The sequence below is a fragment of the Haliaeetus albicilla genome, chromosome 19, assembly GCF_947461875.1.
Source record: "Haliaeetus albicilla chromosome 19, bHalAlb1.1, whole genome shotgun sequence".
Classification (NCBI taxonomy): Eukaryota; Metazoa; Chordata; class Aves; order Accipitriformes; family Accipitridae; genus Haliaeetus; species Haliaeetus albicilla.
This window is the reverse complement of record NC_091501.1, coordinates 20,800,765-20,816,550: the sequence shown is the minus strand read 5'-3', so window position 1 is coordinate 20,816,550 and position 15,786 is coordinate 20,800,765. Positions and strand designations below refer to the sequence as shown.

The following is a 15,786-nucleotide window of genomic DNA, read 5'->3' as shown; positions in this document are numbered from 1 at the left end:
GATGGTCTTGTAAGTCTGTTGGTCACTGGCAGAGCTGACTTAAACCTCTGGGGCCTGGGTACACCTGCTGCTGAAGGGTGTAGAGCCAGCAGCTGTTCCTCATTGCTGTCACCTTGAACTTGTGACCCATCTTCTGGGTACTCCTTCGAATGCTCTGAGGCTCACTGCGTGCACATGTACAGGCACGGTCTTGCTCCTTCTTTAGCTTCTTGAGCAGGAAATGAGTCTGCTTTCACTGAAACTTTTTCATGTAAAGAATCACACTTCTTTCCTCTGGAGTGTGATTTGTACAGTAATTGCAAATCCCTTTTCAGGAGCTTAGATTGGAGTCTGTGGACTGGAGTGCCAGGAGTGTAACCAGTGCTTGATGAGATAACCCAACAGGAATGACCCAAGCTGTTGACTGCAAGTGCTGTAGACAGACGCCTATTTCTAAGCGTGACAGTATTACAGGGAAACACACGTGCATGTGTGGTATTTAGCACAATGTTGCCTTCAACCTTGACTGGGGATTATGAGCATTGCTGCATATGAACACTGCATCGTCATCTTTAGTTGTAGAATCATAGAAAATGATGCTGGGAGGGACCTTCAAAGGTCATTTCATCTGTTCCTGTGCCCAGAGGCAAAGCCAGCTCTACTTAAGCTGTTCGTGTCTAGTCTGATCCTTTATGGCTAAGATTGGAGGAAAGTGATTTGACAATTCTAGATACAGCAGCTTTCATTTAGAAGGTTGTTGAAGTACCTAGATATTTGCAAATTTCCTTCTAGATCCATATGCATATTTAGGTATCCCTGCAGCTTAAATAATTTTGTCATCCTCTTGTTCCTGCTCTCCTGTCACTGCCTGACTCATGGTTGCCCAGCTATCTATCAGACTTACACTGTAAACTCAGTCAGGGAACAGGTGTTTAAAGAATGTGGAACAGAATTGCTCCAGTGTTAGGAGCAGAAAGAGAGCAGGGGGGAAATATCACAAGCCGCTGTAAGGAAATGTTGTGAGCTTGGCAGAATTCAGCCATTATCCAGACCAGTTCCTGGGTAGCTACCCAGTTACGAAGCCTGCAATTCTGCTAGGCTTTTCTGTCCACATGCTCTTTTCACCTGTTACAGAATATGACATCTTTAACATCTTTAAGCTATTTTTGCTAGTGCTGGGATGGTGCAAAACTGTTCTGTGTTGAGACCAAGAGTCTATTTCCTTCAGCAGCCATGAGACAACCTAATAGTTCACTGCAGAGGAAAAGAGGGAGTTGCTACTCCCGTTTCCTTGCTCCCCTGCTCTGCTCCTGGTTTTGTGCTCCCACTCTTTAGGCTAACTTCAGTTTCCAGCAGACTCCTTGCTGATCCATTTTAGATTGCTAAACTGATAGCAAACTACTCGGGCAAAATGAGACAAACAGATTTCTGCCAGGTTAGAGATTTGAAGTGGCCCCTGGAACGATCTCGCGAGAGGAAGTTAGGGGAAAAAGGCAACCCCTTTTTCAGCAGTAGCCAGCCATTCGTTTAAGCTGAAGCTATAACTTGATGGTTTAATGTAATCATGGACAATGACTGAACTCTAAATTATAATGGCAAAAACTGAAGATGGGTGAACTGGCAGCCATTCCACTTACAAAATCAGTGTTCACTTAATCATATAATGCAGGAATAGTCTCTGGATTCTTTTGCCTTCCTTGAAGCTGCTGCATAATTTTCAGTCAGTTGGCTGGGACTGGGTCCTGGTGTAGTCTTAGGTGTCAAGTGAAGCAGTCACAGCTCTTCACAGGATGAAGCCGGACCAGGCCAGATGCCTCGAGAACTGCATGGTTCTGTGCTGGTCACGCAGCAAGTGGCTGTGTGGATCTCACGGGCCCCCTTCAGCTCCGGCTTCTGCGGTAGCTGAAGCTTTTGAGTACTCAGTCAGCCTGTCGTCTGGGCACGTGCACAAGATTAGCACTTGGGCAGAAATCTGCAAGAAACAGTGTACTACTGGTGTCAGCAGAGGCAGCTGACCACAAAATGAGGAGGAGGAGAGGTGCCGAAGTTTTTGCTATCCTTTGAGGCAGTATCACTGAAGCGCTACCGAGAGTTGCTTTCAGATACCCTGCAGCTATTGGAAGTCACTGAAACAAGCAGATGAGACGTTTATTGACCTAAGGAAGAATTTAGCAGATATCTGGGTCTGTAATGTAGAACCTGGACTTGGGGAACTGGAGGGTGCTGTTACAGTTAAGCATTAGTTTCAGTGCTGCCCTCAACAGTCATGTTTTTCTGAACCTGGGCCTTAGTGAATAAAGTATGTTTGTGCCTGTGTAGTGTTGTCATTCTTGGGTGTCCTCAGAGACTGAAAGCTCTTAGTTTGACATGCCTTTCCATGTAGGATGGGTATTGGCTGTTTTGGGTGTTAGCTGATATGCTCTCTGGCATATGAAGGACTTATTACTATATGCAGCTGCTTTGGTGTGGTTGTGGGATTTCCCAGCCAGACTGAATCTAAACAATTTCTATAAGTTTCACCTCAGTCTTACTCTGGGAAGCATCAGAACAAATCCCAGCTCTGTTCCTATTGCAGCCTGTAATGTGTATATGGAGGAGTATTTATTGGATGGATTATCTTATATTTCTATGGCCTGAGGTGATAATGTGGGAAAACACAGCTGATGAGGACATTCAATTTATGCGCTGAAAAACTGTATTAAAGGCTGAGGGGTGGTGAAGTGCTGTGTAGCCTGGAGCTTCCCATTAGGTTGATGGGGAGGGATTGCTGCATGCATACATTGTTGTACCTTAGTAAAAGCTCATCTTTGCAAGGAATAATTCCGCATGCCTTTGGGGCAGTAATTAGGAGGCACTTTAACTCTGTCTAGCCTTTAGACAAATGATGCAAGCACAGGAAGAGCCTTGCCCATTTTCTTACCCTCTGTATGTGTGAGGGTTAGGTGGAGTACAGTTCCAGGCTACAGTTTCTCTGGTGGCAAAACTGGTTTAAGAAGTTCTGCCCTGATTCTTTCTCTGTTCTCTCTGCTGTGCCAGTGTGGTGGTTACTGTGGCCACAAAATGAACTAGTTCACCAATCCAATTAAAAATAAACTGATTGGGAAAAACAAAACAAAGCCAACAAAAAAATCCAAGTGAGGGGGAGCTTATTTTTGAATTTTCGGTAATAAGTTTAGAGTGGTACATGTCAGTCCTTCCCCCCTGCCCCCCCCCTCCCCTTTCTTCCAGCAATTTAATTGCTACAGCTGCACACGGAGTTGATGGAATATTGCAGGAGGAGGAATGACCAGCTGAGGAGAGTGGAACCTCTTCAGGTTGTTTTGTTGATGAAGAATTTGTTGCTGTAACTACACCCATGGTGACTGACTTTTCATTTATCTCCACTCCTTGTTTGGAACCCATAAGAAGCTTCCCAAAACCTGCAGGGTCTGTAATTATTATCCCTTAGTCATGTACCTTGCATGAAGAATCTTAAACTGACCATCAAGAAACAGCAGTTCCTAAATGGGGATAACACTTTCTAGCTGTGAATTTAGGTTACATAGTGGAAAAGGAGAGGAGTAAATGCTAACCTTCCCAGCAAAAGGCCTTTTACGCAAGATGACGTTTCAGTGTTTAGACCAGTTAGCAAATGAGACAACTGTGTTTTATGACCTCAGACAGATTGGTCACTCGGCTGCCATTTCCCCACGTGAGGTGCTTGACTGGCACATTCTGCCTGGCAAATAAAGCTTCAACTTCTTTTTCATTTCAGAATAGGAAGAAGCTCAGCACTCAAATGATGAAAACAGGTATGTTGGGGAAAAGCTGACGATGTGGTGGTGCTAATCACTTCATCTTTTCAGGGATCTGGTTGTTTTGATATTTTTCAGAAGTACTGGCTCAGCTTTCTTTGAGTCTTCATCTCAAAATCCCCTTATTGTAGGGACTGCATGAGCTCAGGGAATCTTCTTGTGGAAGGTTAATACTGAGCAAATTCAAGCATGGAATACATGATCAGAGTAAGGAAACTTTCTTCCCACAGCTGAATATAAAATTCTCTGGTATGTGTAACTATGGGAGCTTGAACCTATTAAGCACTGAAGTTCTGCATTTGTGAGGGGAGAGATGTCTTCATAGGATAGGCCAGTGCACTAAAATGCAGTATTGTTTTCTATGGTCTCTTTTCATGGGAAGCGATCCTAGTATGATGGTCATAGTGGTGTTTTAAGTTCTTTTATTGCCTCCTGAATACAGTTCTCTGGATTCAGTGTAGAAGTTAGGAATAAAAACACAGGATGTTAAAAAAAGCCTCGAAAGGAGCTTGATCAGAGTGAACTTCATTGTTATTAATGTATCATTTAAAGGGTTGTCTCCAGCTCCTAAGTAAAAATAAACATACTGCTCTTGAGATTGTCCACGGCTGTTGGGGCTACTTCCCACAGGGATTTGCCACAGTTGCAGTCCAGATAAATGGGAAAAACAGGACACCACGCTGAATTACTTGCTCAGTATGTTTAGTTTATAGGTGCCAACAAAACCTGAAGACCAGTGAAGAGCAAACAACAGAGTTTAGAGATTAATGGTGGAGGAGTGAGGGTGGAAGTTCCTAAGGAGAGGTGGAAAGATAGGGATGAATACGGAGATGGTTATTGCAGAATTTTTATTGACTTTGGGGACAGCCTCAGCTCTCATAGTGGAATTAATAGTTATCTTGGTTTTGGCTGGGGTAGAGTTAATTGTCTTCCTAGTAGCTAGTACAGTGCTATGTTTTTGAGTTAGGTATGAGAAGAATGTTGATAACACACTGATGTTTTCAGTTGTCGATAAGTAATGTTTAGTCTAAATTCAAGGATTTTTCAGCTTCTGATGCCCTGCCAGCAAGAAGGCTGGAGGGGCACAAGAAGTTGGGAGGGGACACAGCCAGGGCAGCCGACCCAAAGTGGCCAAAGGGGTATTCCATACCATGGGACGTCATGTCCAGTATATAAACTGGGGGGAGTTGGCCTGGGGGGATTGCTGCTCGGGAACTAACTGGGCATCAGTCAGCGAGTGGTGAACAATTGCATTGTGCATCACTTGCATATTCCAATCCTTTTATTATTACCCTTATAATTTTATTAGTGTTACCATTATCATTATTAGTTTCTTCTTTTCTGTTTTATTAAACTGTTCTTATCTCAACCCATGAGTTTTACTTTTTTTTCCCCTGATTCTCTCCCCCATCCCACTGGGTGCTGGGGGGAAAGAGTGAGCGGCTGTGTGGTGCTTAGTTGCTGGCTAGGGTTAAACCATGACAATAGTAAAAGTAGGAGCTGAAACAGAGAAGGAGAGAAGGATTAAGCCTTTGAAATAGTTTGGGCGCTGAACACCATCACTGTATTCTTTTAAGTTGTATACCAAGACAAAGCTCAGAAAGAGGGGGAGAAGGACCTGTAGGAGATAGAGGCCAAAGTCTAAAACTTCATAAACAAGTTTCCTGAAAAAGAGATTTTAAAGTTGAAAGAAAGCGTGCTAAGTAATCAAGAAAGATACAACATTAACAGTTGCCAAAAGTTAAGGAAGATAGAAAGGGATGAAAGGAACCAAGGCCAGAGAAGGAAAGGTCATGTACTGCATTTTCTCTTGCCTTGAAAAAACTGGGCTGGGAAATTGGGAAGCTAGCAGAATCTTCTCACCAAGCCTTTGGTAAGAAAAGATGGTTTGTGATGAAGGGAGAGTCTAATAATAACAGCATTAAAACTAATGTTAAGGATTATATCAGTAAGAGTTGAGTGCTGTGCATCCTGATGAGAAGATGGGATTAGCCATCAGAAAGACAAAAACGTGAGTTTTGACAAATGCAGCCCTGTTTCTGGAAAAGGTGATGCCCAGGAAGGCATTTAGTGTAGCTGGAAGGAGGAGACAGTGGAATGAGAGATGGAAAGTAAGGATGTGCAGGGAGGTATGGATTGGGGCAGACCACAGCGGCAGTTAGTGCTATATGCACATGTGAACATAACACACACTGCTTTTGCCTTAAGTGTCATTTTGGTAAGACTTGCTCGGCAGTTAGTTTTGGTTCGTATGCACAGAGAAACATTGACATTTGGTGGACAGCTGAGGTGTCCTTAAATTCCCTCTTGTGTCTAGATTTATTTGTCATGCTGTTTGATGCACACAGTTCATTATGTTTATGTTGATTGTAATCAACAGCTAACTAAATGGTTAGCAAGTTCAGGAGACAGCCATGTCCGAGGAGCTATCATTAAGTAACACAAAGAGATTGAAATGATAGTTGAGATGGCTTCCTTGACCTTGCTTTGATTAAGCTTTCACTGGATGCAGCTGGATAGTTGCTTCTGTAGTTCTCTTATCTTTGCTGCACTTCACAGGTAGGTGTGTATGTTTGCGTTGGGTACGGAAAAGGTATCTCTACCAAGAAGCAGATACTTTCATGCAGTTTCCCACTGGAAGGATTTTGCAGAAATCACTGAGTTCTTTGCTCTCACCCATCACAGAAGAGAGGCTTTTGGTTCTTCTGCTTTCTTTGGCAACAGGTGTGCGAGGCAGTACAAGGCTTAAAGAGATGCTTTATCTGCCTCTTGTACAAGCAGTAATATACCATTACTAGCAGAAAGCCAGCACGAAGCTTTGAGGTAGGACGGGGAAATGCTTTCTATGGCTGTGGGAATTCCCTTGATTTTCCCCCTTTCTTACAGGCAGATAATTCTCTCCTCTTACAATGAAAGACAACACAGGTGTAGCATGGAGAATCAAAAAGCCTGTTTATTAACTTTTTAGCAACACCCTCCTGGATAACTACTGAATGCAAAATTTTGCAATTCAGTGTAACACTGAGTGGGAGCTAAATTGATGCCCTTGGAAATTTATCTGTTAGGAGCGAAAAGTAAAGAACATAAGAGAGTATCTCTTTACTCCTTTTTTTTTTCATGCCATGCTTCCAAGGGGAAGGCTACAGGGAGGATAAAGAGCTTTTGGGTGCTGTGCTGCAGTTGGTATGTTGGCTAGAGCTTCATGAAACCCAATGCGCAGTTTCAACAGAGGAGGCACAACTGTTGGCAGGTTCTGGTGACCGTGGCAGGCCTCAGCGGGAGTTATTCTAAGAACACAACATATGATCAGATTACTGAGGGACACTTTACATGGCTCTAAAAAATGAACCATCTGACGGTTTATGACAGCGCTGCCTGTTCCAGCCAAGTGAGGAGTGCTAGTCTTTGCTGACCCTGCAGCCAGGGTTGTGAAACAAAGAAAGTGCTTTCCAGAGGCTGAGAACCTACAGGCTTCCAGCTGCATAATACCTGCTTACATCTAATTCTGATAAGAAAAACAAAAGACATTTCGGACTTGCTTCTCGTGCAGTTTTGATTCATGGTAATTTAATAAGTTCTTGCTGCACTTTACTAGGCTTGGCAATTTGCATAGTTCTATATTTAGTAATCCCTGTGATGCTAATGTCTTTGTAGAGTGATCTGGGGTTTTTGCTACCAGTATCTTTATTAGTTTAGTATACCCTGCCACCTTTCTGTTTTTCCCAGGCTCTGTGGGGACACACTTCTGGAAGAGGAAGACTGTATCAGAGGTGGTGGCAAGTGGGAAGTGAATTCTAAAACTGGAAATTTTGAGGATCCACACCTGAATGCTCTCTCTAGAGAATTTCTATACCAGCTTCTAATATGTGCACTTTGTACAACAGTTTCCCCTCCCTCTAGTCTTCTCCAGTGAATTACATGGCCTGAGAGAGCTTTGCAATTTTTGCTGATGTTGTCAAAGACAAACAGTTAAACACTTAGGGAAACACCTCCCACTTTCCCAGGCTCAACTACAGTTTATTACCTCTCCTCCCTGCTACCTAGTCTCGGCCTCCCATGTTTTATTCTCTGTAACGCTCAGTCCCTTCTAATCCCTTTGATGAGTGCTGGGTAGCACAGGAGTTTGGAGTCACTGTGTAAAGGTTTCTTTCTGCAAGTCCTTGCTTGTTAGTGTTTTTCCTCAGGTGCTCCTTGCTTCTTGCTTCTCCTCTGCTCTTGCATGGGTTCTCGATGGGCTGCAGTCCTTTCAGGGTTGTCCCTGCTCTAGCATGGGTCCTCCAGAGGCTGCAGTTGCCTCAAAGTGTACTCCTCTGCCGTGGAACACCTCTTTCCAAGAGTACTTTTCCAGCCACGTCCCCAACAATGTCCCCTACCACATGTCTCCTTTTCTCCTTCCTTTTCTCCAAATGTGTCTTTTTACATACCTTGCATTTCTCCTCCTGTGCCTCCTCATGTCTCCTTTTGTGTGTCTTCTCTTGTGTCTCCTGCCCCTAGTGGCTATTGCCCTTTCCAAAATATGTTTGAGCAAAGGTAGCTTGTGCTGCTCTGACTGGTTGAGGTTTTGATTGATCGTTGTTTTCATCCATTTTGGAGATGGCTGGAATCGACTGTGACTGGCAGGGGACTGTTCATGGCATCCTCTCACACAGATTACCCCTGCAGTCCCCTACTGCTGAAGCAGAATAGTGCTCTGTCAGGCTGCTCAGTCTGTATAATTTCTTGACTTTCATGGGAACACAGCAAAGCTAAATTTGCTCCTAAACTTTTATTATGTCTGGTTGAGAATCCATTAAAATTAGTTTTGCAAGGATGACCCATATTTGAACCAGTATCCGAAGAGTTTCCATCTGTTCAAATTGTCACTATAGCCCAATATGCACCCTTTGAAAGTTTGCCTGAAATTCTCCACATCCACTTCTTCTCAAGGCTGGTTTTTCCTCTCTCTTCCATTAACTTATTCCCTGCCCCTCAAAGGGTCATCTTGGTGTATACAAATTTTCCTTCTTGTTTCTTTATAGATAATGGGGTTTCAGCACCTTGTTTTGTTCTGCACGTTTCCCACTTCTGATGTGTGTCAAACTGTCCTTCTGAAATTTCTTATGTGCCGGCATCTGTGCGAGAAGAATCACTTCAGTTGCTTCTTACCTTTCAACTTGGATCCATGTCCAACAGATGGAGGCTTTGAAAAGCCATAAATATTATTCTTGGCACTAGAAAAAGGTGTTGTGGGTATGTGTGGCTAGTAATTGGTCTCGGCTTTGTAAAAATGGTTACACTGGTTGGAAAAGCAGCCAGGTGGAAGGTAGCATAACAGCATCTGCTCCCATCAAACTCTCCTGGGCATGTCACCATGCTAATGCTGAAACTGTGGGAACTGAAGAGGTCAGTGGTTACATGATGGCCATTGTGTTTCTGGCACAGAAGTAGTTTCTAATTTGTGTGTAGAGGAGCTGGAGCTGTTTTCTTCTCAGCTACAGACCTGATTCTTCTCCCAGGGGAATAAGGAGAGCTTCTGTAATGACACCATTAGGAAAAGATTAAGATCTGTAAATGTAAAATGCCTTCCCGTCCCTATGTGTGCTTCGGTTATGTTTCATGAACATGGCCTAAATGCAGTCATGGACATTTACATTCTTCTGTTTCAGAAACAGATGGAATTAGGAGTTTTGCCAGCCCTTCCCTAAAGGCTTGGTGGTCAATCTCTAGCATAGTCTTTCCTTGCATTCATTTTTTTTTAGAGTTGAGTTAAACAGGGGTTTAAAATAAAAACAAGTGATAACTCTTTCATATAATATTAAACTACTGGAATAAATATTACATCTATTTTCACTGCGTGCTTTTTTGATGTCTCTGATGTCCTAATGTACAAGTTCTCTATTCAGCCCATAAACTTTCCATAGAAAATACTGGGTTTTTATAGTTTTCTTATAAATACACTTTACAAGAGCTGTGGCTTTGCTTCCCAGTTTATTCCTGCTTCATTCCTCAAACGCTTGCAGCCATATAAGATGTCTCACAGCCTTGCACTTCCCACACCCAACTTTTTATCGAGGTACTATGTCGCTGCTAATGTGGTCACCACAAATGTATTATTTTGCCAAGCCTGCTCTTTCTGTCATGTTTTCTGCCTTGAATCAGCCTGGAGTTCAGATGTGTAGCTGCTGCTTTTCTGTTTCTGCTCTTTATTCCTCCATCTCCAGGAAGAGAATAAAGTCTGCTTAGATGTGAGACGTGGGAGCCAGTGTGTGGAACGTGCATAGTCTGCCTCATGTCTTGGTGCATAGTCTGCCTCATGTCTTGGTGTCCACTCTCAAACAGTTCTGTGGTGCTAGCTGTGAATTGGGTCTAAGCTTGCTTCTCCTGTTCACTGCTGAAGCTGTCAGTAGCACAGCCTTCTCTGCTTCTTTGCCTGGTTTTTAAATCCTCGACCTGAGTCTTCTGCAGTTTCCTGCTCTCATTCCAAGCAATTTCAAATTCTGTACCAGTGACCCTGTAGCTTCACGTTTCATTCATGTTACTGTTAATACCATTTCCCTCATCTGTCACCATGACCATCGTTTCTTTGCATCTCTACACTGGCCTTTCCTCTTACATTGAACATAAAGCTGCTTGTCTTCATTTCCCTTGGCCCTGAAGGGCATAATCTCACTGTCATCTCTTAAAATCAAGATGTAAAATGTGACTGTCTTCAGTGCCTGCAATGTATGCTTGTTCCATAATTGGACAAAGATCCCTTCACCTGTCCCAGCCAGTGCCCCACCTTCCTGTTTATGGGAGCTCCCCATACCCTTCCACAAAGCTAAGCTTCCTTCTCTATCTCTCTTCTGAAGAATATTCCTTTTTTGAGGATGCCTGCAAGAGCCTGAAAGCACTTCTAATTCACTGTATCATGTCACACTGATAAATTCTATGTAACTGTTTCCATGTACTTCCCCATTGTTGTTTATTTTCTTGTACTTAGATTCACAGAATGACAGACTCATTTAGGTTGGAAGGGATCTCTTCATATTGTCTAGTCTGGTCCTACTGCTCAAGCAGTGTCAGCTGCAGCAGGTTGCCCGGGATTGTGGTGTCCAGTTGGGTTTTGAGTATCCTCCAAGGATGGAGAGTCTACAACCTTTCTGGGCAGCTTGTGCCACTGTTTGACCACCCTTACAGTAAATAAGTTGGTTTTGGTTTGGGTTTTTTTTGTTGTTGTTTTTTTCTTGTTTTCAGATGAAATTTAACGTGTTTTAGTTTGAGCCCATTGTTTCTTGTCCTATCACTGGGCACTGTTGAGAGGAGGCCAGCTCCCTCTTCTTCATGGCCTCCTGTCATGTATTTATATGCATTGATAAAAACTCCCCTTGAGTCTTCTCCAGGCTGAACGGTCCCAGCTGTCTAAGCCTCTCCCTATATGAAAGGTTCTCCAGCCCCTTAATCATTTTTGTGGACCTTTTGCTGGACTCGCTCCCGTATGTCCACAACTTTCTTGTGCTGAGGAGCCCAGAACTCGACCCAGCACTCCAGATGTTGCCTCAGCAGTGCTGAGCAGAGATGGAAGGATCCACCTCCCTTGACCTGCTGGCAACATCCCTCCTAATGCAGCCTGGGATGCTGTTGGCTGCCTTTGCCAGGAGAGTGCATTGCTGGCTCGTTGTCAGCATGTTGTCAAGCAGGACCCCATCCATTCAGCCAGTTTTCAATCCACCTCCTTGTCCGCCCTATCTAACCCATACTTTGTCAGGTTGCGTACGAGGATGTTGTGGGAGGTGGAGTCAAAAGCCTTACTAGAGTCACAACATATACAGCTCTGTACTCATCCACCAAGCTAGTCACTTCACTGGAGAAACTATCAGGTTGGTTAAGTATGATTTCCCATTTGTAAATTGATGTGGACTACTTCCAAACCCCTTCTTGTCCTTCATGTATCTGGAAATGGTTTCCAGGATTACATGCTCCATCACCTCCCAGGGATTGAGGTGAGGCTGACTGGCCTGTTATTTCCTGGATCTTCCTTCTTGCCTTTCTGAATGTTTTAGGGTGAGTGGCTTTCCTTCTTTGCACTGGCAATCTTGATCCTTGTTTACATCTTCTACGCTATGGTAATGTAATTATTAAGCAAAGCATATGATTCTTCTTTTTATTGGTAGTTTTAAGCTATACAGATGCAAGCTGGGAAACAGAATTTGCAGCCCAAAGTTCTGCGCCTGAAACTCAGAGCTCTACTGTGTGAACTAACGAGTACTTTTCTAAGGTAGAAAATAGTGTGACAGAGTGTCATCCCGCTGCTGATCGCTATAGATAGATAATTCCATCGTGCATCTTTTCCCTGGGGTCATAGCTTTCTAAACCTGTATTTGTATTATTTCTCTGTTCCAGGCCGAAATGAGCTGATTGCGCGCTATATTAAGCTGAGAACAGGGAAAACACGCACAAGGAAACAGGTAAGTGTAAAGTTTTCCCTGTAAACATTAGCTTCTTTGTATCACTAGACATGATGAGGTGTTATGAGAACAACTCACTTGCTGTTCACTTGCTATTAGTTTCTGGCTTTGCTGGAAAGACATTGTTGTGCTGAGCTGGTTAATACGGATAACAGGAAGAGTCAGCTCAGGCATTTTACAGTAGGATTATAATGCTCATGTCTCCCAACCACATCGTGACACACAAATTTTTGTTCTGTTAAACGGTGTGTGATTTTATTTGTTTGGTCTACTAATGAATGTTTCGGTGGACATCAGTGGTCCTCCATATGAAGATTCTTTGTTCAGCCCAGACAGATGGACACCAATGGTGATTTTGAAAATGCCTGGTGCATGGGATGAAAAAGGAATCTTTGTAATTTGGGAATGATAGTCTAGGCTGTGCTGGACAAAGCACTGAGCAACCTGGACCTGCTTTGGGTAAGGGGTTGGTGGGTAACATCCAGAAGTTCCTTCTAACCCAAATTATTCTATGATGCGTTTTGGCCCACATTAGATATGGGGAAGTTCTGAGAGTCATTATGTAGTGGCCAGGGATGTGGAACATGGGTTTCCCTTCTCCCAAGAGGAGGCCAAGATGGGGGGCAAAGAGATCAGAACTCTCAGTCCCTAGATTTAAGGATGGGGTCTTTAGTTTTAGAGGAGGTCTCTGGCTTGATAAAGCCATTTGAATTGGAAAAGGCCTTAAATGGCCCATCTTTGCTGGTCCCCTACCTCACTTCATGACACTTAAGTTATGTTCAGAAAAGCATCTCATTGCTGCCTCAGCCACCTCTCCCCCAACCCTAAATAACTCCCTATTGCACAACGTGCCTAAAGTACGTTTACTTCTGCAAGCAGCTACCAAGTACTCCACTGGAATGAAGATGGATTTTGTCTTTCAATGCAGGTATCTAGTCACATCCAGGTCCTGGCAAGGCGGAAAGCTAGAGAGATCCAAGCCAAGCTCAAGGTATGATGGGTATCCTTTAACATATCACACAAGCCCCCTGAGTCAGCCATTCCCTCTTTGAATAGCCTTAAAAATGGATGAGATTAGCCACTGAACTGTAGTAAGCTGGGGAGGAAAAGGTACTTCCCAGGTAGTGTCGTGCAAACACTTGTATTGTTGTAGCTCTGTGACGTCTGGAGCAATTCTATTTAAAGAATAAAGAAACAGTAACTTTACATTTTATGTGTCTGATTTCTACCTCTGGTTTATGCTGCTGTCATCCAAGTCTGAAAGACCCTTAGACTTGGGAGTTGCAAAGAGTGTTTACCTGAGAAGGAGGGGTTTATGGTTACAAATGCTGACCAGTAATCAGTCTCTGGTGTTGTGGTGACCTTGGGAAAGGGTAGCCTTACAGTTACTGCGGTGCTAGTTCCGCCTCTACGTGTGGTAGTGATGTGGAGTTGTCTGTGGGAAGTGTTCTGAGTTGGCATAACCATTGAGAGGAAGCAACAAAGGCACCTGGCATCTTCTCAGGTAAAATGGTGCCAGCTGAATAGACTTTGCCCCTTGATTAATTCAGACCTGATTTGAAGAGGCCTGGGCTAATGAGAAAGAAAATGGTGGACTACTAGCCTGAGCAAATCTGTGTTTTCCTTTCCATAGGAAGAGCTGTGAGATCACGCTAATGGACTGATACCTCTTGACATTTATTTCCACTCAGATTTGAAGCAGGGAGATGGTTCATGTGCTCAGACTGAATTGCCAGAAATGTCAAGAAGATCAAGTTTATGGTGACAATTGCACAGGAGGGTGTCCCCTGTTAGAATGTGAGCCATCCAGGAAGGGCTTGCCGAGCAGGATGTGAGGTCTGGTCCTTGTTATGTATCACCGAGGCAGCCAGAGAAGGAAGGTGCATGCTGACCTTCCCGATCTGGTATGGCAATAAGTGATCTGGAGGGAAGTGTGTTTGCTTCCCTGATCTTCTGTGCTTCAGGTGATGGTGAGGATCTTGACAGCCCAGTCCAGCCCTGACTGTTGAGTGGATGGCTGTTAGTATGTGCTTCCTCTTGGCTGTCTGGGCAGCTCCTTGCTGGGCACCAGGAGAAGCAGACTGTCTGTGAGCGAACTGTTGGCACTCCGTCTTGACCAGAGCTGGAGTGCATGCATCTCTATTGCAAACAGTGATTACCTCTAAGTCATGACTGCACCCCCCACATCCCACCCCCAGCTCCTTTTTAGAAAATGGTGTGTCTGTCATTAGCCTGTTGTGTTTCCAGCTGCTCTGATAAAGAGAAGGAGCCACTTCTAATTCTATCTATCTAATTCAGTGCTTCTGGGTAGGGCTGCCTAAGCTTGAAACCTGTGGTGCTGTTAAGTGGTCAATTCAGGTGGAGGCCTGCTTGAGAGGCAAGTTAGAGCGAGTAGGAAACAACAACTGCCCGGGGTGTTAAAAGATTTACTGCTTCTTATATCTGTAACCTTGATTCCGTTCCTTGCATGTCACAGCTCTGGGATTTGGCATGATTGAAAAGCCAGTCAGCCGAGCCTGTTTCCACTTAGCACACAGGAGCTGGCCGGTTTTGTTCTCAGGGAACGAAGGTGTCTCAGGGAGCTCCACGGAGCCATTGGTTGTTCTCCTTTTACACCACCCCAGGCCATGCTGTGAGCTCTGCCCAGCTGCCTGCAGTGAACCATTCCCCAGTAGCAGACTGTTCCTTTCTGCCTGCAGAGGCAAGTCTGTAGCACTGATTCAACTCATTTACTTCTTTGCTTTCGCTAGTCATTTTCATAGAGCAAGGAAATGAAATCGCAAAAGCTGCTGCCCTTCTTCCAAGTTCCTGCTGATAGCTGTGTGCTCTTCTATCAGTGTTCATTTTCCATAGCGAAAATACGTTTTCATGTTTGTATCTTAGAGATCAGAGCAGCTACACGCTGACTTTTCAGGGCGATTACTAAAATACTACTGTCTCCACACAAATTGGGGTGTCTTCTCTAAGTGTGCACTGTGGCTATAACAGATCAAGGTAGGGTAAAGCTTGGAGAAAAATCTCTTCCCAGAAGTCAGCAGTTTTCCATGTCCTGGGTGGCTAATAGGTATCACCTGTACCAAGGAAAAACAGGGAAATTGTGGTGGTATTATTATTATTCATTTTGAGAATTATAAAAGAAAATACAAACATTGCAAATGTTTGGTAAAAGTTTTTGTTGCTTTTTTTTTTTAAAACTGGAAACACGATACAAATGAATACAGAACTGTTAGCTGAAAGAGGAAGGAGATGTCTTACAAAAACATGCTTTTTCCAGCAGTCTGTCAGGCATTTAAACAAAACAGAAAAACACAACAGGGATTAACAGATAAAAGCTTTTCTTAATTGTTCATTTCTTTTTTTACTTTAATACTTCCACAAGTAAATGCTTATTCCCCATAAACTCATGTATAAACTCAGGTAGAGAAATATGATTTTTCCAGTGAGAAAGTAAGGGGAGGAAAAAAATCTGGTTCTGCAATGACAACTGGGTAATGGTCCTTATGTATGTCATGAAAAAACAGAAAAGAATCCTTACCCTTAAAACATGTTGTAGGTAATTGTTAAAGTATTCCCTAAAGCATCATTTA

General features: G+C 43.6%; 1 protein-coding gene across 7 annotated transcripts in view; it reads left to right on the top strand.

Annotated features, from left to right (window-relative positions):
* The window catches only part of TEAD4 (TEA domain transcription factor 4), a 59,255-nt gene that overhangs the window by 22,011 nt on the left and 21,458 nt on the right, over positions 1-15,786 (top strand). For 6 of the 7 annotated variants that reach the window (XM_069806707.1, XM_069806705.1, XM_069806710.1 and 3 more), the window contains 2 exons: positions 12,135-12,199; positions 13,128-13,190. The exons of the other annotated variant lie outside the window; for it this stretch is intronic. In XM_069806707.1, the coding sequence (XP_069662808.1) occupies positions 12,135-12,199; positions 13,128-13,190 (128 nt within the window). The remainder of the gene's footprint in view (positions 1-12,134; positions 12,200-13,127; positions 13,191-15,786) is intronic. 7 annotated transcript variants of the gene reach the window in all.